Source organism: Danio aesculapii, chromosome 24, assembly GCF_903798145.1.
Source record: "Danio aesculapii chromosome 24, fDanAes4.1, whole genome shotgun sequence".
NCBI lineage: Eukaryota > Metazoa > Chordata > Actinopteri > Cypriniformes > Danionidae > Danio > Danio aesculapii.
In genome coordinates, this window is record NC_079458.1 from 24,268,340 (window position 1) to 24,293,895 (window position 25,556).

The 25,556-nt window shown below is 38.8% G+C and overlaps 1 protein-coding gene across 1 annotated transcript in view; it reads left to right on the plus strand.

The window, feature by feature from the left end:
* The window catches only part of cntnap2a (contactin associated protein 2a), a 765,137-nt gene that overhangs the window by 627,362 nt on the left and 112,219 nt on the right, over window positions 1-25,556 (plus strand). The window contains exon 17 of the mRNA XM_056451014.1: window positions 6,815-7,033. Within this exon, the coding sequence (XP_056306989.1) occupies window positions 6,815-7,033 (219 nt within the window). The remainder of the gene's footprint in view (window positions 1-6,814; window positions 7,034-25,556) is intronic.

A 25,556-nucleotide genomic window follows, 5' to 3' on the forward strand; every position in this document is an offset into this window, starting at 1 on the left:
TAAATCTACTGTATATTGAAAATTTGAATGAACCTATTTATATTTAAATACCTTTTGATATACATGTACTTAATTTGATTTGTTTAACCACCACTCTTTTAAACAGAATGGATGATTTTGGTGATGCCAGAGCTATCAAATAAATACATTCATCTTCTCCATACTACAGTGGCCTTGAGGGCTCAAATGCGCTGCAGTGTTAGAAAACAAATGCCAATAGAAAAAGAAGGCAATTTCATTAATTTGACAACACATTCACAAATTCTCACAACACATGCAAATATAGAAATGCTCTGCAAATAGTGCAGACAACAATGGAAATGTGTCAGAGTGACCCTGAAAATTGGTAAACCTGGCTGCTTTTTGTTTAGAGTTATTTAGAAAATAACATTTCATTTAATGTTAATTATGAAATTTGTCAGATAATTAGGACTAAAAATATACAAACAACAAGGAACCATGTGACCAGGATGTTAAACTAAACAAAAAAACGTACATCTCAAAAACACAGCTGACTCAAAACAGAAAATAGCCCAGTTAATCACTTTTAGGGTTCCCCAACACATTTTCATTGTGATTTTTGTGCTTATATCAGTGCCTTTTTCTTTTAAGGGTGTTTCTAAGTGTTTAAAAGTGTATAAATTTAAAATGTGAGATTAATTTAAAGCACGAAATAATTTAATTAATATATTCACCTAATAAGCAGACAGAAAGCAGATTAATGCGTTTACATGCGGAGCGAAATCTGTGTGACCTAAGGGGCTGAAAAAAAATATCTAGCTATGATGATATATTAATGCTGATGATAAAGGTTAAGCACATTGATCCCTGATTAACAAGCGATGAGTTTCCAGCAGTTGGTGCCGTAAACCAAACCTGTGCAGCACTGATAGAATACATGCAATTTGAGCTTGTATTTGAAAACTTAACATTCTGTAATGCATATAGTTATTGTTTAAGGCCATTTCATGATTTCACTCATCATACAATAGTCATCTTTCATCTGCTCATACAGCACGTTAAGCTCTCTTTGTCATTGTGTGTAGCGATTCAGCATCTTGTTTGACACTTTTAATGCTTCCACACTGCGCATGTTTACTGGGTTTATGAACTATAATTCGTGCCTTGGGTTTGGTGTCTGATGCGATTTTTCTATGCATGATTTCATTGCACAAAAATCACAGGACTGGTTAGTCTACTTAGGCAATCACTGTAGACAGTAAAAAATAAAAATATAAGTAAAATGTAAAAAGTAGTGTACCTTTTCGATTACTTTATAAAAGTAAAGTAACTAATTACATCTGATTACTTTTTGATTACTTTTAAAATTCTGATGGATATTTTCAACTAAATAATTTTCAAGCAATTTATACCAAGCAGGTGTGACCTTAGCACTCTGTTTACTGTTACATTGCTTTCAAAATCTTACATCACTTGAATTAAGATTATTTTAATTTAATTTTAAAGTACAGCCACCACATAACCAGACCTTATAACAAAAAGTTGACGTTGACCATATAAGGTAGTGACATGTAGTGATAAAGGAAATTGTACAATATAAGCACTGATACTATGGTGGCCGAGAGAGCTTAACATGCTGCAATTTAGAAAACACATGCAATTACGAAAAAACGGCAGCAAACTGAGAAAAGATCTTCATCCGTTTGACAGCACACTTGCTGCAAATCCTCACAACGCAAACACATATTTAAAAAATGTGCTGCATTTACACACAATGCAAACAAATTAATAAAACATGCGGCATATTCTCACAACGCAAACATTTTACGAAAACGCGCTGCATTTTCTCACAACACAACGGAAATGTTTCAAGGAGACCCTAAAACGTGACAGACCCAGCTATTTAGGTTATGGTTATTAAGGGTTATAAATACTAAATACACGGGAATCGGGATGTTAAAAAAACAACAAAAATCTCACCTTTCAACGATCACCTGCAACTTCACTGAGCAATAGTTACGACACAGCAGCATCATTTGTTTGCATTGAAAGAAAATGCAGTGCATTTTATTAATTGTTTGCGTTGTGAGAAAATGCAGCGTGTTTTTCAAAAATGTGTTTGCGCTATGACGATTTGCAACACGTGTGCTGTCAAACGGATCTTTTCTTAAATTGCTGGCGTTTTTGTAATTGCATGTGTTTTCTTAAATTGCAGCACGTTAAGCTTTCTCGGCCACCGTACGATACAGCATTAAAGGGCCATAAAACCCCCCTCTTTCAGTTCAAGTCTACCTCAGAATTTTTTCAAAAAATGCTTCATGATAGGCGTAGAGCTCTGCGGGCAGTGGGAGGAGTGGGTGTGGTCGGCAGAGCAGGGGAAAAGAGTAAAGCGAACAACGGTTTTCAGTTGGAGCACAAAATGAAACAGTGAGGAGACCCATGACTTTATGGTTTACAAAGTTAAAATGCATATATATATATATATATATTCGTAATATATAAATGTTATAATGTTATTCGTAATTCCATATAAACATAACCACATTTTGTTATATCATTATAAAGATAATCATGTAAACACTATAAATGAGGAGGACTTGCAGTCTGAGTGCACCACGTCTCTTGCCCTGTCTATTCCAACCATTAACCTCCAGAGAATTTAAAAAATAGGTGAACACAGCAGCACAGATATAGCCGATGTGTCTGAATGGTAACAAACTCAACTGTTAAAAGACAAAGTCCACCATTCTCCAATTCTTGTACAGCTCTCCCGACAAAAATGCTTTTTGCAAACCAACAGTTTTGCTGTATCAGCCCTGACAGAATCGCAGGGAAAAACATGCAACAAACCCTGTGGATCATGGAAACAAACACATACGACCCTTCATGAACGGCTAAATACTGCTTGCCATGTGCAGACGCAGTCTCACCCAGTCAATGGGTCTCACTCCTTGGCAGGTCTACCATGCCTTCGGAAAGCACATGCTCTCATGAATAATTAAAAAGCAGGGTCTTCTCATAGGATAAGAAAAATCTATGAATAATAATGAGAAACCGACGCGTCATCACTCCACGAGCAGATTCGCGCTGCGTGACCGATTTTGATCCCATCCCAAAGATGATTTTAAACCCGTAAGATGACAAAAGCTTCAAATTATACATTTTTCCTCACAATTAAACCTGACAGGTACTAACACACAAATCTGTTAAAATTCCAAAACAAAGGAGGATTTCTTGAACCTTTAAAAAGGACTCAGGTAAATGTACTCATTTTCAAAACGACGTCCATAGAAAAACTACCTAATTACCGTAATTTGAGCATTTGCAATTTGTTATTTTACACCACTTCAGCCTGAGCATATGAAGTTTTAGTTCTCTACCTTCTGGTACTATGAATATTTATAAGGCAGTGGTGCTCATTTCAGTTTTTAAATACATTCACACATCAACATTTATGTCAGAGAGCAGCATTGGGTTAAGGCAAGATGATGGCACAGCGTCTCAGCTGTCAGGTGGATGTTTCTAAATCAGGATTTATCAAGGGTTAAACCACAGGTGAATTAACCCTATGATTCCAAACATAACAGTCGTGACACAGCTCTCCTCTCTTCTCCTTTCTCCTGCCATAAATACCATCTCCTCCTCCAGGAGCACAGCTGTCAATCTTCACAGTTAATGGAGGAGAATATGCAACACTGACTCATTAAAAAGCGTTTCTTGAGTTCACCACAGTGAACAAACACTCTGCGTTTGGTTTAGGGCTGTTTAGAGGAATTTTAATGGCGTACATGAGCTAAGCTAAGGTCTGATGAGTTCGCTAGTTCTGCATTATAAGTCACAACATTGGTTTATTGTTCTGCAAAACAGTTTTTGAGCAAAACAATGTATGAACAATAAATGAACAGTTTAAATGAAGCATGAAGTACTAGCAGCTGTTGACATTTCAAGCGATTTGGCGGTCAACACTTCATCTAACACCTAAAACAACGAGTTCATTAAATACAAATTTACTGTTATAAAGTGCATGAAAAATTATCATTACTTAAAGGTGCTGGATGTACATTTTTGACTCTTCTAAAGCATATAAATACCATAATATGTTTGCAGCTATTTAAGAAACATGCCAAGTGAACATTCTTGTTTATCTGAAAAAACAATGCTGAAGTCAGTTATTCTGCTTTGAAAATGTGAGTTACGTGTCAGAACATCTGTCTTTGTTTTGGTTCTTTTAACCCACCCACTGCCAGTTTAGCCAATTATATTTCATCACCTCAGGTTGCCTTTGTAAAAACAGCGTATTTCATTCAGTCAGTCAGAAAGGCTCTCATAGCATGCGTCAGTGACCGAAATGTGACCTGTGGACAGCAGCCGACTCTGAAATCAGACGCAGAGCTCCACATGAGGAGGTTATTAATTAGCAAATAATATAAATATTATGAGCGTAAACATTATGTGAGCAGGTTACATGATGTGATTTGCAGTGATAATTGGCTGTTTGCACAAGACAAAACACAATAGAAATTTAAATACAGACATTAAAAAGCACAGAATAGTGCACTTCTATGAAATGGTAAAGTTTATAATCTAATCAATACATATTAAACCTCTTTAACATTATTAAATGTAGATGGTGAATCATCATGTGTTGGTTTGCATTATTTCAGAGATCTAAAGTTCAGTTTCAAACAGTTTATTTTATTTTCAAGATCTGAGGTAAACTGTCTGCTGCAGCTTTCAGTAGTATGGCAATAAATGTCATGTAAAATGGCATTCAAACTCACATTATTAGCAGTTAACACTGAATAAAGCATATGATGTGTACCTGAGGTGATCATCTCATCTAAAAATAGAAGCTGTTTCTAATATATAAATTCCAGATATTGGTTAGGACAAAAACACCTTTTAATATAAAAAAAAATCATTCTATAGCGCCCCGTTGACTTTATTTAAAGAGCCCATATTAAAAAGGGTCATATTTCGGTTATATGGGTCTCCAACAACATACTGATATGCATGCAAGGTCAAAAAACACTTTCTTGGTCTTATAATATAAATTTATTTTTACCTAATTATCCCAGCGACTCCAATATAAATTGTTCAGCGATTCATTTGTGCCCAAACCCCTCCTTAACGCGAAGCTAATCTGCGCTGATTGGACAGATGACAGCCTGTGATTGTTCAACAGCGCTCAGCACGAGACGCCCAGCGCCCAGCGCGGTTTGTCAAGCCCCCGGTTCGCCAACATTGGTATAGGATCCGATCGCAGTGGACTCTGGAAACACGCTTCATAGTAAAACTTACTCAACAGTGTTATTCAAACCTTACCACCAAAAGCAGTGTAGTTAAACACTAGCATATTGCTCCATTCTTAACTATGATACACATTCAGTATTAACTAATGTATTTACTTACACTTATGAAATGTGTCATGGGCCAGGTCTGATTTTATTAATTATCTTTCATTTTGGAGCTTTTCTCCCTTCTCAGCTGTAACTTAGATCATTTCTATTTACAATCATTGCTGTGGCACCTCTTGCGTGAAGTGTTATATGTTCTCAGCGCTTACCTGTACTCTGCTTTGCCCAGAGATCACATCCCCAGCCTGGGTTTGATTGTTTGTCCATTTGTCTCACAAGTCTCAAACATCAGCAGTCCTTCCTTTAACAAATGAATGAATCGCCCATTTCCCTCATGAAGCACAGCGTCTTCATGACTAATGATGACTTCAGGATCTCTTTGTATTTGCTGCTGTGTTAGTGGGCGGGGCCACAGGTTTAAATTTTCCCAAGTTTGCGCGCGCAACAATTGGGCACGCAATTTGTTTAGTAGCCACGTCACGACTAAAGACCCGTTTTGAAGACAATTCATTCTAACCACTATGAGTCGACTCTTTTTTGGATGAATCAATAGTTTTAAAAACTGTCCACTTTCAGATTTAAGCCTTAGCTGGATATTTCACTTAACTTAGAACTGTTACACACTACATGGAATGTCATTTTCAAAAACTTAAAAACACAGATTTAAATCAGCGTTTAGGCTTGGTAGTCAGGCATACTCACATCAATCTGGCAACCTGCTCTTGCATGTGTTTTGATCCAGGAATGCAATACCTAGTTCAACCACTGGGTGTCAAACTTACATACTGCACCTTAAAAATATTTTAACATTTATGTCACAAAAAATAAATACAGAAATGTGCAATATGTATAAATATAGTAATGATAACACATTCAACTTAATAAAATTAAATGTTTTATCAATTAAAATTATTTATTGATCTGAGATAACTTGAGCTAAGAATAAATGGTTACATTTGTATTAACCAATGTAAATATTGATGGATAAAAACTGTAAATAAATGTAATGTAAATAAATCATTTTGGAATTATAAGGTTCCATATGTGCATTCAGAGTAGTTTGAAGATATTTGCATTCCATATAGCAAACATGACATGGCAATTTAGATTTTATATATGGAAAATATATGAAAATGAATAGAACAGAATAATGATATGTGAATAACCCAATTTTGACAAAAATTTCAGATATAATATTATAATTTCAATTCCAAGGTGAATAAAATAACTAATAGTTTTACAGATAATTGCAAAAAAATTATACAAAATTCATGAAACACATAGACATGAATCTGAAACATAGATACTGTCCACAAAACTGTTTAATAATACTACTATTATTCATAATAGTAGTAGTAGTAGTAGTAGTAGTGTTGGTGGTGGTTTATATTTCATATAAATTGGTTTGATTTTTGTTGTTATTCAGAAATACAAGTGATTAAAGCCTCCTGCTTAATATTATACTAATTTGAGTGTTTCTATTTTTTTCTCCGCAGCACCTACGGTGGTGTCGTTTTCTTTCGATGTCGGAAACGGACCAGTGGAGCTGAACGTCCACTCTCCTACCCCACTGAATGATGACCAGTGGCACCGGGTCAGTGCTGAGAGAAACACTAAAGAGGCTATTCTTCAACTAGACCAGAAATACAAGGAGATCAGACCTGCACCTACACAGGGCCATACGCGCCTGGAGCTCTACAGCCAGCTGTATGTGGGTAAGCAGCTCATGCACATCACATATAGCAGATTTATGGATTTATGTGGGTGAGGACTTCAGAAAATATATACTTTTCCATACACCCACCGCCTGTTCGTACTTACAGTGATATTGCTGGAGGTCAGAAGGTTACTGTATTGTTGTTCATTTATAGGAATTCATAATGTTATCGACTGTCTGTGCAGCTTATACAGATTTGATCTCATATGAGATTTATTAAAGTAATTTCATCACAATTACAAGTAACTTTGCAACTGCTTGCCATTAGAATCTTTCAGTTCAGTTTAGTTTTATTTCTATAAATTTTCCTTATTATTTTGATGATCCCCAACAGAAAATCTGTTGATTTTGCAAATAAAAGAAACTTTGCAACATCATGTCAACTAACTGTCAAAGTATTAATAGACTGTCTGCGTAATATATGATAGTATTTTATTTTGATGGTCCCCTTTTGACATTTCAAGCTACAAGTTATTTTGCAACTAAATATTTTTTTTGCAATTAAACTCCAATAGTTAATGAAAAAACATGATTTCTGAAATTGTTAAAAAGCTCCAGTTTTAGTAATTTCCATAAAACCATTTGTACTTTTTATTGCACAGCATAAAAATATAATATCTGAACATTTTCAAAAAATAGTTTTTTTTTTTTAATTAGTTGATATTAGTTGACTCTAATTTTAATATCTGGTAGTATTTTATTTCAACACTGTCTCATTGTAAAGCAACAAGCTACATTTTTGTGAAACAGCAAAAATGTACTTCAGCATACCTTTGACTGCAGTTTGTAGGTAAAATTAACACTAAGGGCCAGTATGACACCAACAGCATTTGTTCCTTTTCATACTAAATATATTTACTGGAGCATATTATCGACAAATAAAGGATTATATTTGTGCAATTCTTTGAGCAACTCCAAGTAAATACCACTAAACAGTTTATTTGGTGCCTATAGTGTCTATTGTTGGTTTGTTTAGGTAAGACTTTAGGACAGTGGTTTGCTAGGTGATCTGTATGACAACCCCTGCCTTCTCCTGGATGTGTAGACGTGTATCTGACATACAACAAAACATACACTAAATTTCAGATTTGCAAAAATATAGACACTAGTCTGGATTTGTCATCTGAAATGTGCAATGAAATGTACCCAGAGCAAGGTATTTTTTGCAAAACTCTAGGCTGAGGCACATATTTCCCGGGTTGTTTTATTTTGATTGTCCTGATTAACTGTTGTATTGACTTTGACTTTGTTGCCTATCAGTAACTACAGTAGGACTATCTGCCTAACTCATTATTTTGATGATCTGGCAGCAGATCATTCTGCTGGTAACTACAAGTAACATTTCAGCAGCCTGTTGATAACCAGTAATCAGAGTATTTGTTGCCTGTCTACTTACTGTTCTATGAGTAAATGCTTTATTTCAGTGTTCTGCTAAATATATTTACTATGTAGTATACACTACCTGACAAAAGTATTGTTGCCTTTCCAAGTTTTAGGAACAACAAATAATACATGTAACTTGACTTCTAGTTGATCATTTGGTATCAGAAGTGGCTTATATAAAGGCAACGGCCTCTAAATTACGCATATTTAACCAAAATAAAATATGATCATGCTTTGATTTTTAATTGTTTAATTAGGACAGTAAGGTCTGACTTTGCTTAGACAAAAGTCTTGTCATTTAACAGAAATATTGTACAGTATAGAATATAAAGTCATGGTGCTGTGCAAAAAGAGTTAATATTGTGTATGACTCCCATGAGCTTGGAGGACTGCATCCATACATCTCTGCAATGACTCAAATAACTTATCAATAAAGTCATCTGAAATGGCAAAGACAACGTTCTTGCAGGACTCCAAGAGTTCGTCAAGATTCTTTGGATTCATCTCCAATGCCTCATCCTACATCTTATCCCAGACATGATCAACTCAATAATGTTCGGACTGGTGACTGGGCTGGCCAATCCTGGAGTACCTTGACCTTCTTTGCTTACAGGAACTTTAATGTGGAGGCTGAAGTATGAGGAGCGCTATCCTGCTGTGGAATTTGCCCTCTCCTGTGGTTTGTAATCTAATATGCAGCACAAATGTCTTGAAACCTGCAGATCTCTCACACGCCCTCATACAGAATTTAACCCCAAACCTTGAGTTTTTTCTTCACCAAACTTGACGGATTTCTATAAGAATCTTGGGTCCGGGATCTATTAGGGCTTCTGCAGTATTTGTGATGATTGGGATGCTGTTCAACAGATGATTCATTGGAAAAATCTACCTTCTGACACTTTTCCAAATGATAAACTAGAAGTCAAGTTATTATTTGTTGTATTATTTGTTATTATTTGTTCTTACAACTGGGATTGAAGACAAGACTTTTGTTAGCTACCAGTTATCATTAGAGTATTAGTAGATCATCTGATTAGTTAGAATGTTATTTTTATGATCCCTCTAAACATTTTGTTCAGCTGCGTAAACTTTTTCAGTATACATATCCAGTCATTTGAGCATTACCAGAAATGTCAGCATAGTCTACTAATCCTTAGCCTAATACTGAGAGTAAGTTTACATGCACTTGCAAAGTCTACAGTACAGTCAACATAATGTCTCGAGGGAACCAACAAAATAAAGTTTAACCACACTGACAAAAAATGAAGAAAGATTGAACAGTCTTTCTTCATTATTAGACTCAAATAAGGCACCCTTCTTCCCAGATCTCTCTGTTCTTGTCTGTTCTTTTGACTTGACTTTATTCTCTCTCTTTTTTCTCCATCTCTCTTGCTGTTTCTGCAGAGAAATCAGCAGTTTCTCTGAGTTCTTTCACAGAGCTCTCTATGTTCTCATATGTCTGAAAGTGAGAATGTATTTATAGTCGGCAGCCTAAATGCAGGTGTAGCTATTAAAACCTACGCTTAATGACATGGAACCCTGGGGAACCTGTTCGCCTCCGAAGTATGAAAAAGTCCACTGTAAAGAAAAGGAAGTTGGAAATGGGTTTGACTGAATGCGGCTGAAAAATGTCTCCGGCGCAGCAGGGAATGTGACTAATAATGGTGTCATGTGTGCTATGCTAACATTAGCGAGGAGTCTTTTGTGGCTTTAAAAGTGTGAACAAGCCATGTCACTCATGAGGCAATTATCTCTAGAACAGAATGGCTTTGGGCTTTTATTGTGCTATTTTGTGCTTTGACTTATTCTTTTCAACAGTTGACTTTGATGCTCATTAAGAAGGGGGAAGATAATACACCCCTATAGCTCTCTTGAGAGAGCTTTAAAAAGCCTGTCTAGCTTGTTTGTTTAAAGCTTGACTTCACAAAGTATTTCCTGATTTCCAAAAATTTGGCTAGAGCCTATTTTATTTATTTAGAGTTGGTAATTGATTTGTATGAATCAAAATTACATATATGTGCGTGTAATATTAATAACTCGAAATAAATGACTCAATGAATGACGAAATGAATTCAGTTTATCTCTCTGTTAAATAAAGTTGAAGAATGATCGATTATTTTCAACAATTATCATCAATTGTATTCACCTATAATTTTACTAAAAATGTTTTTGAGCAATTTTAAATCATCAGCTCTTTGGAGTTTTTCTTTTAAGATGGACAATGTGCACTTAAACATGGCAGCTCTGCATTTTTGCTATCCAAATATAAAATTGTGTTACAATATTAGATCTTAAAATTATTCATGTTCAAAAGAAAATTATTCATGTTCAAAAATGAAAAAATCTTAATTATATTCTCTCTTCCAGACCAGACAATATGTCTCCAAATCAAATAAAATCAAATCACAAATTTTCAAATCAAATTTTTATTAGGGATGTCCAAATCCGATCCGATCGTGCGTTTCAGACTCGATCGGAATCGGATGTTACTTCCCGATCAAGACTTGAATATATATATATATATATATATATATATATATATATATATATATATATATATATATATATATATATTCAAGTCTTGATCGGGAAGTAACATCCGATTCCGATCGAGTAGAAAGTAGAAAGTCCGATCCGGCAAAGTAGAACACAGAAACAGCTTGAAGCGGAAAGCACGAGTATGTCTGTGGTCTGGAGGTATTATAAAGTTGATGACGACAACATTGCCATAGCAAAATGTTAAATTTGTAAACTTAGGATTGCCTGCCGAGTAAGTTGAGGTGATATTAGTTTCTATATTATTTTAATATTATTCTATTTTTTTATTTACTGTTGCACTAAAGTCCAAAAGTGAAGAAGTTATCTGTTATTTATTACTTGATTGTTTAAGCTACCTCACAGTTCTCTGTTTGTTAACAGAGTTGTTGATTGTTAAAATAAGGTGAATTTAATAAGAAATAAGAAACATCCTGGATATGTTTCTTTGCTCCTCTTTATTCTTTTTTTACATATTATAGAAGTATCAGATCAGGTTTTGGTATAGGTAGATACTCAAAATCAAATGACTCAGACTTGAGGGCAAAAATAACTGATCGGGACATCCCTACTTTTTTTTGTCACATTATCAGCAGCACGTGTACTGTGATGAGTGAAAAGCTTGAGTCCTGGCTCCAGACAGACAGTGCAAAATACAACAACACACTCCAAAAAACTAAACAATATACTATTAGCAACGTTGACAGTAATACGTAAAAGACAATAAATATGTGAAAGACGATAATTACATTAAGAAAAACACACATTACACACATGCAGGCACAGATAGACAAGTACACATTCAAAAAGCTGTACACATAGTTTGACACCATCTTTCTTTATTAAACTAAAGATATATTAAAGTTTTGAAGGAAAGGATTCAAAGGTTTTACTCCTTTTTAACTAAAGGGACTCAACATAGATGGTAAAAATCCATATTTAGACTACTTCAAAGTTATCCACGTGACCCCCTCAGAGAAACAAGGCAGTGGCATCTACTCTTGTGAGAAGAGCAACAATTTAACACATACGAACACAAAGCAAAACTGCATTTTCTACTTTCAAGTGGAAAAGTTCTTAAAATTGCATTTTTCCTTATCTGCTTTTAAAAGGTTTGGAATACAGACAAGACTCGTCAAACCGATCTCTGTTCACACAGACAAAAAAACTAAAATTGCTGCGTGCTATACTATACTACTGTGCTCAGCATAATCGAGTACAGCTCATTTTGAAAATGAATATTTGTATCCATTTCTCACTGAATATAGGCAATGTATTTTGGTGAATTTAAACAAAACATATTTATTAAACAGATATATTTATCACAATAATATTTTAGTCACCAAACATATTTAGAAATTGAAAGATAATCCAATTAAATTTGAGCAAAATATTGGGAAAAAAAATACAACCTACAAAATTTCAACTAAATCTTTCCATTTTTTGCTTCTCTTGAATTTTCCTCTTTTTTAAATTTGTATTTAATGTTTTTCTTTAACATATACATTTTTGTGTACTAGTTTTTGGACCGTTACCGTAAGTTATTTTGTCAGATAAGCTCCAGAATTGGTTTCAGCACTGACTAATCTAATGTATAGGCACAAATATAATATTGTATAGCTTCCTATAAAAAAAATAATAAATGTAAAAGATACAATAGTAAGGGGGTACTTATATATGCTGAGCACTGTATATTCTAGAGCTGAATGATACTGGGAAAAATTGACATTGTAGTATTTTTTTCCCTCTGCAATATATATTGCTATTTACCAGATGACTTAAATATTTTGATTTGGAAAGTCATAAATTTAGATTGATTGGAATGGTTTTGTAGGGGAGTAAAATATAAATGTACATTTTATATAATTACTTATATAAGTATAATAAACAAACAACAGTCATAAATAAATCCAATGGAACAAATATTAAAGTAAAATAAACAGTGATTTATGGTTTTCTTGGGAGATTCTAGCAGTATTCAGGTACAGAACTTGAATAATGAAATGAAAATGACCTTGCATGGTTCTTCATCATATACATTTTTCAATACAATTATTCTTTATGCACTATTAAAATGCTTTAAACTCTCTTAAAACAGCTCTCATAATCACAGACCTTAAAAACACATGCAGATGATAAACTTGTACTCTATTTCAGTTCAAAACCCTGTTCCTGGAGATCGAACTTCCTGCAGATTTCAGTTGCAACCCATATTAAACACACCTGCGTGCTGTTCAGGTCCTAATTAATTGGCTCAGGTGTGTTTGATCAGGGTTGGAGCTGAACTTTGCAGGAAGGTCGATCTTCAGGAACAGGGTTGAGCACCACTGCTTTACACAAATCAAGATTTATTTTCTTGATCACTAATTTATCCACGTAAAACCTCTTTCTGATATGCCAGCAAACACTTCAACCTTCTTAACTGTGATGATTCAGTTTTTACATTTGGCTAGGGATTTTGAAGCTGGAAAAAGGAGGGACTGCAGCTTATGCAAAACAAGAATCGTGTCAATGTAATGCAAGCATCAACATGGTATAAACAAGCAGCTCTTTGCTCCTCGATACTGAGCTCTTTAAATAAGGAGAACAATAAACTAGTAAGGCAAACGGTAGAAAAAAAAACAGCAAAAGTTGTTTAAGCAAAGATCAAGGTGACATGACGCAAAAATTAAGAGCGTAAATAAATGGAAAAACCAAAAACATCACAAAATATGGGAAACTGTTAAATCAAAAAATTCTCTCCTCATTTACTGTCCCTTCATTTGTTTCTAAGTTTCCTTTTTTCTTTCAACACAAAAGAAGATATTTTGAAGAATGCTGGAAACCGGCAATCATTGACCTCTGTTCTATAAATATTTTTTTCCTGCTATGGACAAGAAATGACTGCCAATTTCTAGCATTCTTTTATTTGTGCTCGACAGAAGAAAGAAATACATAAAGCTCTAACTGGGAACGCCCCATTATGTCCACCAAAAAGAAATATATGATAGACCATAAACACGGGCTCATTGGAAATAGGTGCTTCAGCCTACATTTTTCTGAAACCAAAAAATATATTTAAACATACGTTTGACTGCAGTTCCATAGGTAAAATGAAATCTAAAGGGCAAAATGATGTCAACAACTTATATTCCTTTTTACATTAATGATATTAACAGGGATAAACACTGTAAAAATGCAGGATTCCGCACAATTGCTTCATGTTGTCACAAATCGATTAAGTTAACTTTAAATGGTTTTTCTAATTGAAGCAGATTGAACAAAAACCAATTCAGTTGTCCCAAAAAAAACTATTTTGTTCTGTCAATTTATTTTAAATAAGTCAATGTTTTGTTTAAAAGTCATTTTTTTAATTGTATTATAGTTGAATAAAGGATTATTTTTGTGCATTTTTTTATTTCACGACACCAATAAACATCACAAAATAACTTAAAGGTGTCTATAGTTTGCCATCAAATATGTTTGCCTCACCTGTCGATCTCCACATGGACAACTATTCTAGCATGGTCAGTTCAATGTTGTACTTGTGATGAAGAGCAGTGAAGTTCTCTGTACAGTGAAGCACGGTTCAACAAAATAGATAAAAGCAATGTAAAATCAAACTAAAAGGTCACAGTTTAACGTTTGGCACTATTGGCTGATTTAGAGAAGGGTCTAGATCAGGCATCGGCAAACTCGATCCTCGAGGGCCGGTGTCCCTGCAGAGTTTTGCTCCAACACTAATCAAACACACCTGAACACCCTAATTAGTGTCTTCAAGATCACTAGAAAGCTACAAGCAGGTGTGTTTGATTAGGCGAGCAGCTAAATAGCGAGCAGAAATTGGCATCTTTCTTACAGTATATCTACAGTCATACCTGTCCTTAGTGTCCTCCTTTCAATCAAAAGAAGATTTTCAAAAGAAAATCGTGACAGTTTGACTAGGCTTTAAATCCTTCTAGTCTAACATTGCAATAAAGATGTTACAGAATATCAGTGTTTGTCCTGATTTATGAGGCTTCTCAGCTGAAAATAATGATTTTTCAAAAGAAGGAAAAAGAAGTGAAAACACCAGAAAACAGTGTGGTTACTGAGCCTTTTAAAGAGGTGTTTCACAAGTTCAAATGTTGTAAAATTGCACTTGCCTTACCTGTCAGCACAGCAGCTTTCCAGTGCTTAAGCGCACTTAGACTTACCAAAAAAAAATACTCTGAATGATGAAAGACTGAGTAATTTCGGTGGGCTGCATATAGAGTCAGAAATGATTTGGACCATTAACCTGTTCTTGCAAAAATAAATCAACGTGAGAATGTTTTGAACATGCTGTGTTGTAACACAGATATGTGTACAGAATAAATTTTAGAGCTTTGGATTGTAGGCTGACACACCAAGCTGACACCAAAAAAACTATCAGCAACAAAAGCCAACTGTGTCGTTTCCAACTGCATTTTCATTCTGCATCTGTGTGTAAAAATTCCTTCATTTATTCATTTTCATCTGCTTTTCTGGGGACGGGTCACGGAGGCAGCGGTCTCAGGAGAAAACTCCAAACTTCCCTCTCCCCAGACACTTCCTCCAGCTCCTCCGGGGGGATTCCGAGGTGTTCCCAGGCCAGCCGAGAGATATAGTCTCTCCAGTGTGTCTTGGGTCTTCCCCGAGGCCTCCTTCTGGTGGGACATGCCTAGAACATCTCCCTAGGTAGGCGTCCAGGAGGCTTCCAAAACAGATGCCCGAACCACCTCAGCTGACTTCTCTCGATGTGGGGGAGCAGCGGCTCTACTCCGAGCTCTTCCCAGGTGACAGAGCTCCTTAACCTATCTATAAGGGTGCGCCCTGTCACCCTGCGAAGGAAACTCATTTCAGCCGTTTGTATCCGAGATCTTGTTCTTTCGGTCATGACCCAAAACTCATGACCATAGGTGAGTGTGGGAACTTAGATTGACTGGTAAATCAAGAGCTTTGCCTTTCAGCTCAGCTCCTTCTTTACCACAACGAACCAATACATCGACCACATTACTGCTGCCACTGCACCAATCCGCCTGTCTATCTCATGTTCCATGCTTCCCTCACTCATGAACAAAACCACAAGATACTTAAACTCCTCCACCTGGGGAAAGGACTTTCCTCCAACCTAGAGATGGCAAATCACCTTTTTTCCAGTGGAGCACCATAGCCTTGGACTTGGAGGTGCTGATTCTTATCCCAGCCACGTAACACTCTGTAGAAAACCGCCCCAGTACATGCTGAAGGTTCATGTTTGATGAAGCTAACACAACAACATCATCAACATGTGAAAATATTAAAATTAATAAATATAAGATGGGTCAGTTGGTATTTCTGTGTGGAGTTTGCATGTTCTCCCCGTGTTGGTGTAGGTTTTCTCTGGGTGCTCCGGTTTCCCCCAAAGTGCAAAGATATGCGCTATAGGTGAATTGGGAAAGCTAAATTGTCCGTAGTGTATGTGTGTGAATGAGTGTGTATGGGTGTTTCCCAGTGATGGGTGCAGCTGGAAGGGCACTCGCTACGTAAAACATATGCTAGATAAGTTGGCGATTCATTCTGCTGTGGCGACCCCAGATTAAAAAGGGACTAAGCCGAAAAGAAAATGAATAAATGAATGAATGAATGAACAATAAGATGGTAATAATGGGAAAATAAGACTACAGCTGCCAGTGATTACTTACCATAAATAGTAAGTAATCATAATCATGCTGATTTTGTTATCTTTCTATTTTGATATGTAAATATTTACATATCCTTAGGTAAGATAACAAAATTAGCTAAAAATGCTTTCCTTTGAAAAATTTAGCTTTTATTCTCATGCACGTAATTCTGAGCATCTGACGCTCACCTATAGACTAGTGTGCAAGGGAAGTTAGGATGACTCTAAGAGTTACTATTAGAGGGGCTCAATCAACTCCAATCCCTCAACTCTAACCCCAACCCCCCAACTGGCCAGCGGCTCCCCTGCTAGTGTGTAATAAAGACCTCAATAATAACTGATGGCATTAATTTTCGTGTTAAAAGGGTGGATTCACCATTTACCCACCCAAACATTGTTTCAAAATCTGTATGTTTCTTTCTTCTGCTGAACAGTTGTTTTTGAAGAATATTGGTAACCCAATATTTGTCAGTCACTGACTTTTATAGTAGGAAAACAAAAGCGTTATGGAAGTCAATAGACACCAACCAAACCCTGTTCTTTTGTGTTCAACAGAAGATAGAAAATAATCAGTCCTTCCAGAATTGTGCACCCAATGGTTGGCTGTTGTGATAAATAATAGAAAAGTAGTAATTTTTACAAGAACTGAAACAAATAATGCCATAAGTTTTGAGAAAGGCTGTCACAAAATCCTGGAGGCGTTGAATAAAACGAAGGGGTTTTTGTAGGGCTTAAGTTGTCACTCATAAACACAAATACTAATATACAGTGGTCCCTTGTTATTCACGGTAGTTACGTTCTAGAAATAGTCTGCAATAGGTGAAATTTGCAAAGTAGTCAGCTTTATTTTTTACAATTATTATAGATGTTTTAAGGCTGTAGAACCCCTCACTATGCTCTATGTACTATGCTCTCAGACAGGCATTAACATTTCACACTTTCCTCTCTTGTTTAAACACTCGCATAACTTCTACCTTACTTTAACATGCCGAGAAGTCCAACTTTTTGCTCAATGGTTAGCATCTTCCTCATTTTATTTTATCTGGACTCAATTGTATTGATTTTAACCTGCCTAAATATGGATTTTTACTGTCATTTGGATAAAAATTTGGATGAAGAATGAAGAAAGTTCATGGAAAATGTTGCAAAATTTGAACACTTGATTTTTCTTTGGTTAACCAATATATGTTATGTCCGTCTTAGATGGCCTGGTGCGTTTTTGCCTGGACCACTTACTTGAGATTACAGAATCTGACATTCCTTTAGACAATACAGCAAGCTAGGTCATGGATTAATACTCAATATATTAGCCAGCGCAAGTTTTAACCCTACAATAGGTCTCATTTTCATGTTGTCCATGGTGCAGATGAAAATTTCATTCTCATTCCCAGTTTGTAACTGAAGAAGGTTGGACTGGCTTATCAATTTCGATATAATATTAGGTGTAATGTGCTTCGTAGTCCAAATGCAGGTCAAGGGTAGTCTAATTCCTGTCTGTTGTTTCAGTAAAAAATGCAAATGTTGACTTGAACATTCACAAAGAGCAGTAAACTCTCCGTTTTTAGTCTCTGACCCTCAATGCTGATCTTAATTGTTGTATATGTGCTGAATGGACAAGTCCTCTGGCCTCTTCTGCTCTGCTTATGAATTGTTCGGTGCTCAGTTATTTTTTCAGCACCATTTCACCCCATGCCATCATTTATTAATAAAGCAGATTGCCTTCTACTTCCTTTCACCCATGGATGCTTGTGTCTATTTGAATTTGTTTTGCATTTATAGTGGCCTCTTTATATTTAATGGAGGATTAAATGCTTGCTTGTACTTTATCGTCATTCTCTTCATCTCAAATAACAAGCAGACGTTTGAAGTAACAGCCACTAACGCATTCCTTCTCTGCATTGTAATGTCTGCTTGCATGAATATTTCATTCTTCTTTACTTTTCACCATATTGTTGTTCTTTTGTGATTTATTGTATTCTTCTGTTCTCAGCTTGGCCTCGATTATGCATTACATTTACCACCACTGCATGCTTTTTTAATACTTGTATTTATTTGTATTTATTTACATTTTCATTATTGTTATTGTTTTCTTTGTTTTGGTGTTATTTTTCTTTCTTTCATTGCTTGCATGTCTGGGCGGTATTGATTCTCCAAAGGGAAGCCAGCATTATGGGCCTGTCAGGACAGTAGGTAACTTTTTTGTAAGATGTACCCCAACAAACACCCTAGTAAATCTAGATAATACATGTTTAGATATCTGTCTGTTCATCCTGTTCATCTGTCTACCCATCTGTGAGTCTGTCTATCTGTCTGATCACACATATTCATCCTCAGGAATTGTGTTGTTTTAACCATGCATCCATTCAAATTCCTTTAAAACATCTAGTTTTGTAGATTTTGAAATCAGCATTGATTCATTAAATACACGTCTGTGTTTTTCAGTTAACTAATTAATAAATCTTCTCTAGTTTTTACATAGCACATCCCATAATCATAAGATTTTGTTGTGGCTGACAGATCTCATATCTCATCAGTGGTACACAAATCAGGCACCTGAGTAAAAGAAAATATATTACTCCAGTATATCTGTAAACTCCCTGAATTACCAAATCATATCATACTCTAATAAGCACTTATTCATGATAATTCATGTGAAAACATGTGAAAATTCATTCACACACTGAACCACATTCAGATTAGTTTGTAAAATCCCTTACTGGAGACTCACTCTGAATGGATCACTTTAATCAGTGAGTCGTTTACTGCAGACTCACGCTGATTAAATCATTTGAATCAGTGAGTTATTGACTTATGGGTACTGTTATGAAGCGGACAGGAGACAGAGGTAAGGAAACGTTAGGGTGTTTATTAAATGACAACAAGGAGCACATGAAGGATAGCCAGGAGGATCAGGAATGATGTTGGGGTCTTTTCCTCCGTGGCTGGGTAACAGGAATACACGAGGATGGACAGCACACACCAGATACAGCTGACAGAGGATGACACAGACTTGGAAGGACTGGAAGACAGGACGATTCGGGAGGACCAGGAAGACTAGGAGGAATACAAAGAGAACAGGTAAGTAAATCGTTTGTTTTAGCTGAGGATGACTACGCTGAGTGGTCGCTCAGTTGTCCGCTTTCGTCGAGACGAGCCCGGACAATGAGCGACTGGAGTGCTGTGCTTTTATCTGGTGCTCGTGAATGTGATGCAGCTGTGTGCTCATTAGAAGTCAGGTGATGGTGATCTTCGTGAGTGGGGGTCGTGAGAGCCTGACCAATCCATGACAGTACCCCCCTCCCCAGGGCCCGCTCCTGAGGGCCGACACCTCCGACGCCGTGGTGGTCTCCCTCTGCCTCTAGGCGCTGGGAACTCAGGGTGGCTCTCATGAAACTCCACCATGAGACTAGGATCGAGAATATCAGCTCTGGGAACCCATGTCCTTTCTTCGGGGCCGTACCCTTCCCAGTCCACCAGGTACTCCAACTGGCCACCACGACGTCGGGAACGCAAGATCTCCTTCACTGCGTAGACGGCTCCTTCTTCTAGGAGCAGTGGAGGAGGGGGTTCCTCTTCGTGGTCAGGCTCTGTGGAGGGAAGAACAGGATCGTGATAGGGTTTCAGGAGTGATACGTGGAATGTAGGGTGAATACGGTAGTGAGAGGGTAATTGTAGTTTGTAGGTGACGGGGTTAACCTGTTCCACGATGGTGAAGGGACCAACAAATCGGGGACTTAACTTGCGAGAGGGCAGTCGCATGCGTATGTCCCGGGTGGATAGCCACACCTTTTGTCCGGGTGTGTATCTGGGTTCTTCAGACCTTCTCCTATCGGCGGTTACCTTGCTTCGACGGACTGCCCTCTGCAGATGTTGATGAGCCTCGTCCCAGACTCTCTCGCTCTTTCCCTGAAGCAGTGATCCACTGCGGGGACATCAGATGGTTCGCCATCCCAGGGAAAGAGCGGTGGTTGGAAGCCCAGGACGCACTGGAATGGCGTGAGTCCGGTGGAGGGTTGCCGCAGTGAATTTTGGGCATATTCTGCCCAGCCCAAATACTGGCTCCAGGAGTTCTGGTGACCACTGCAGAAGGTCCTCAGGAACCGTCCCACCTCCTGAATCTTCCTCTCTGTCTGCCCGTTGGTTTGGGGATGATATCCAGAAGAGAGGCTGACGGCCACACCTAGGAGCTTGAAGAAGGCTTTCCATAGACGTGAGATGAACTGTGGACCTCTGTCCGACACAATATCTTCTGGAATACCAAATGACCTGAAGACTTGATTAAAGATATTGTCGGCAGTTTCAAAGGCTGTGGGAAGACCTTTCAGAGGGATTAGTTTGACAAACTTTGAGAATCTATCTACTATGACTAGAATACAGGTATTACCTTCTGACGAAGGGAGGTCAGTGATAAAGTCCACTCCTAGGTGTGACCAGGGACGGTTCGGAATCGGCAAGGGATGGAGCTTTCCAGCGGGTAGATGACGTGGGCTCTTGGATTGGGCACAGTCCTTACAGCCCTGAACATATTGCCTCACATCCCTTGCCATGTTTGGCCACCAGAATCGTTGGGATACTAGCGAGAGAGTATTGTTGATCCCTGGATGTCCAGTGCCTAGCGAGGTATGTAAGGAGTGGATCAGATCTACCCGGTGTTCAGGTGGTATGAACTGCCGATGAGGAGGGCATCCCGGCGGAGCAGGGGCTTCCGGAGTGGCAAACGACTGGAGGAGCGTTCCAGGTGATCGGACAAATGGAGATGTGTTCGGGAAGAATCTTCGTTGGGAGTTCTTCATGATCGTGATGCTCGTGTAAACGAGAGAGAGCGTCTGCTCTTAGATTCTTGGGTCCTGGACGATAGGAAATGGAGAAATCAAAACGTGAGAAGAAAAGTGACCATCTGGCTTGACGTGGACATAGTCTCTTGGCCTCTTTGATGTATTGGAGGTTTTTGTGATCTGTGATCACCTGGAACGGATGTTTGGCTCCCTCCAACCAGTGACGCCACTCCTCCAAGGCTAGCTTGATTGCTAGAAGCTCCCTGTCTCCTATGCTGTAATTCTGCTCCGCCGGGCTCAACTTCCGAGAGAAATAGGCACAGGGATGCAGTCGGGGCGGTGTATCATGATGTTGAGATAATACTGCCCCGACGCCGGTGGTGGATGCGTCCACTTCCACCACGAAAGGAAGATTTGGGTCAGGATGAGTCAGGAGTGGGGCCCTTGTGAACTCCTTCTTAAGAAGGCGGAAGGCTGCGGCTGCTTCTTTGGTCCACTCCAGTCCTTTGGGTTTACCCTTGAGGAGATTAGTGAGAGGTGATGTAATCCTGCTGTAGTCCTTGATAAACCGTCTATAAAAGTTAGCAAACCCAAGAAACCTCTGGAGCTCCTTAATGGAAGTGGGTTCTGACCAGGATAGAACAGCCTCAATTTTCTTCCCATCCATACGTATACCGGTTTGGTCAATGATGTATCCCAAGAAATGAATCGACTTCTGGTGGAATGAGCATTTCTCCGCTTTGAGGTAGAGGTGATGTTCTCTCAATGTGTGTAGGACCTCCGCAACGTGTTGGCGATGTTCGGCCTCACTCCGGGAGTAAATGAGGATGTCATCTATGTACACTATTACACAGTGGTGAAGAAACTCCCGGAGGACTTCATGAATGAAGTTTTGGAATACGGAGGGGGGCGTTGACCAGACCGTAAGGCATGACCTCATATTCATAGTGGCCAGTAGGGGTCACGAATGCTGTCTTCCATTGGTCCCCCTCACGTATTCTTATCAGATTATACGCGCTGCGGAGGTCCAATTTAGTGAAGACTTTAGCTTCTCGGAGCTGTTCCAAAGCGGCTGGTACCAGAGGAAGGGGATATCGGTATTTTACTGTACCGTTATTTAGGACCCTGTAGTCGATGCATGGACGCAGCCCTCCGTCCTTCTTGGCCACAAAGAAGAAGCTTGAGGCGGCTGGTGATTTTGAGTGACGTATGTACCCCTGACTCAGAGCCTCCCTTATGTAATCTTCCATTGCCTGATTCTCTGGAAGCGAGAGCGGGTAGATCCTACCTCTTGGCAACTGGGCATCTGGAACTAGGTCGATCGCGCAGTCCCATGGCCGATGCGGCGGTAGCTGGGAAGCTCTCTTGGGGCAGAAGACATCATGAAAGGAGCTGTACTCCTTAGGAATGTGGATAGACTGCTTCTCAGGAGGGCTCTCGACCGATGTTGCAAACAAAGAAATGGGGTTCCGACCTTGAAGATGGAGATTTGGAAAACAGGCAGGTGTACATCCAGATCCCCATTTCTTTATCTCTCCTGTGCCCCAAGAGATGATGGGATCGTGCTTCACCAGCCACGGGCGCCCTAGAATGATGTCCATATTTGCACCCTCCAGAACCAGAAATTGAATCCTCTCTTGATGTAACAACCCCACTTGAAGAAGGATGTCTTCGCATTGTCGATGGATACGGGTCGAAGATCGAGTGCACTGGGTTATCGGTTGTATCTGGTATATATGCGAGGACGCCTCAGTACGGAGGTGGAGTTGACGACAGAGGGATTGGGAGATGAAGTTCCCTGCTGACCCGGAGTCGATGAGGGCTGTGACAAGGAGAGAAATAGAGGCAGTAGTTATTTGTACGGTGGTAGTAAGTGGTTTACATTGTTCAATATTCGTACTGAATACACTCACTGAAGTCCGAATGGGACGAAGGGGACACTCCATACGGGTGTGTCCACTGACACCGCAGTATAGACACAGACCCCGGGTCAGCCTCCTCTGTCGTTCCGCTGATGTCAGTCTTCCAGACTCTATTATCATGGGTTCTGGTTCTGGAGAGGCTGTTGACTCAGGCGATTGGAGGAGTGCAGACGAGGGGGTGATGGTGTCCTGTTGATAGGAACGGAGACGATCGGAACATCGGAGAGAATGTTGGATGAATCTCTCCAGACCCATTGTATCATCTAATGTGGCCAGTTGGATTCGGAGAGTGGGTTCCAAGCCGAGCCGGTACGTGGTCAACAACGATCTCTCATTCCATCCACTTGCAGCTGCTAGAGTGCGAAACCGGAGAGCATATTCCTGTGTAGATAGAGTACCTTGCTTTAGATGATACAGCTGCTCTCCAGCGGCTACTTCCCCATCAGAACGTCCAAACACCTCTTTGAAATACTCCGTGAAGGTAGTGATGGAATTCATGACCGGCCCGGCTTGGTTCCAGATCGTCTCAGCCCATTTAAGTGCAGGTCCAGAGAGTAGAGATACGATGTAGGCGATCTTCGACTTATCTGTGGGATATAGAGAAGGTTGCATTTCGAATATGAGGGAACATTGTAACAGAAAACCATTGCACTCCCCCGCTCCGCCGGAGTAGGGCGCTGGTCGGGGCCATGGGACTGGAAGGAAGGGCCGAAGAAGAAACTGTGGAGGCGGAAGTGCTCGGTGCTGGTGGTGCGTTGGAAAGTGGAGCTGATGGCTGTAGAATCCGCTTCAACTGGTCCACCAGCTCTTGAAGGTGATCGGGGGTGCTCATGTTGTCGTCGTTATGGGTCCGGGCTTCTGTTATGAAGCGGACAGGAGACAGAGGTAAGGAAACGTTAGGGTGTTTATTAAATGACAACAAGGAGCACATGAAGGATAGCCAGGAGGATCAGGAATGATGTTGGGGTCTTTTCCTCCGTGGCTGGGTAACAGGAATACACGAGGATGGACAGCACACACCAGATACAGCTGACAGAGGATGACACAGACTTGGAAGGACTGGAAGACAGGACGATTCGGGAGGACCAGGAAGACTAGGAGGAATACAAAGAGAACAGGTAAGTAAATCGTTTGTTTTAGCTGAGGATGACTACGCTGAGTGGTCGCTCAGTTGTCCGCTTTCGTCGAGACGAGCCCGGACAATGAGCGACTGGAGTGCTGTGCTTTTATCTGGTGCTCGTGAATGTGATGCAGCTGTGTGCTCATTAGAAGTCAGGTGATGGTGATCTTCGTGAGTGGGGGTCGTGAGAGCCTGACCAATCCATGACAGGTACACTACCTGACAAAAGTCTTGTTGTCTATGTATGTTTTAGGAACAACAAATAATACCTTGACTTCTAGTTGATCATTTGGTACTGTATCAGAAGTGGCTTAAATAAAGGCAAAAGCCTCTAGATTACGCTTATTTTACCAAAATAAAATATGATTTTTAATTATTTAATTAGGACAGTAATGTCTGACTTTGCTTAGACAAAAGTCTGGTCACTTAACAGAAACAATGTACAGTATACAATACAAAGTCATGGTGTAGTGGAAAAAGAGTTAATATTGTGTATGACCTCCATGAGCTTCATTCATACATTTCTGCAATGACTCAAATAACTTATTAATAAAGTCATCTGGAATGCAAAAAAAAGCGTTCTTGTAGGACTCAGAGTTCATCAGGAATCTTTGGATTCATCTTCAATGCCTCCTCCATCTTACTGGGACATGCTCAATAATGTTCATATCTGGTGACTGGGCTGGCTGTAGCTCCTTAACCTTTACTTTCAGGAATTTGATGTGGAGGCTGAAGTATGAGAAGGAGTGCTAACCTGCTAAAGAATTTGCCCTTTCCTGTGGTTTGTAATGTAATGGGCAGAATAATGTCTTGATATCTCAGGAAAAATCTTTGGAAAAATCTAACTTCTGCCACTTTTCCAAATAATCAACTAGAAGTCAATTTATTATTTGTTGCTCTTACAACTGGGATCAGCTTACAATTGTTCAGTTCAGTTTGTGAATCAATTTAACAGGCTAACTTATATGCAATTAACATGATTATGTTCTTATTTGCGTATGGATTATTAGAGTATATAAAAAAAGCTTTAAAGTAAAGAATAACAATTTACCGTAGCCTTTTGTAGAGTTTTTGCCGGTAAGTGGTTAGCAAGGTTGTCTCACAACAAGAAGGTTGCTAGTTTCAGCTGGACAGGGATGTATTTC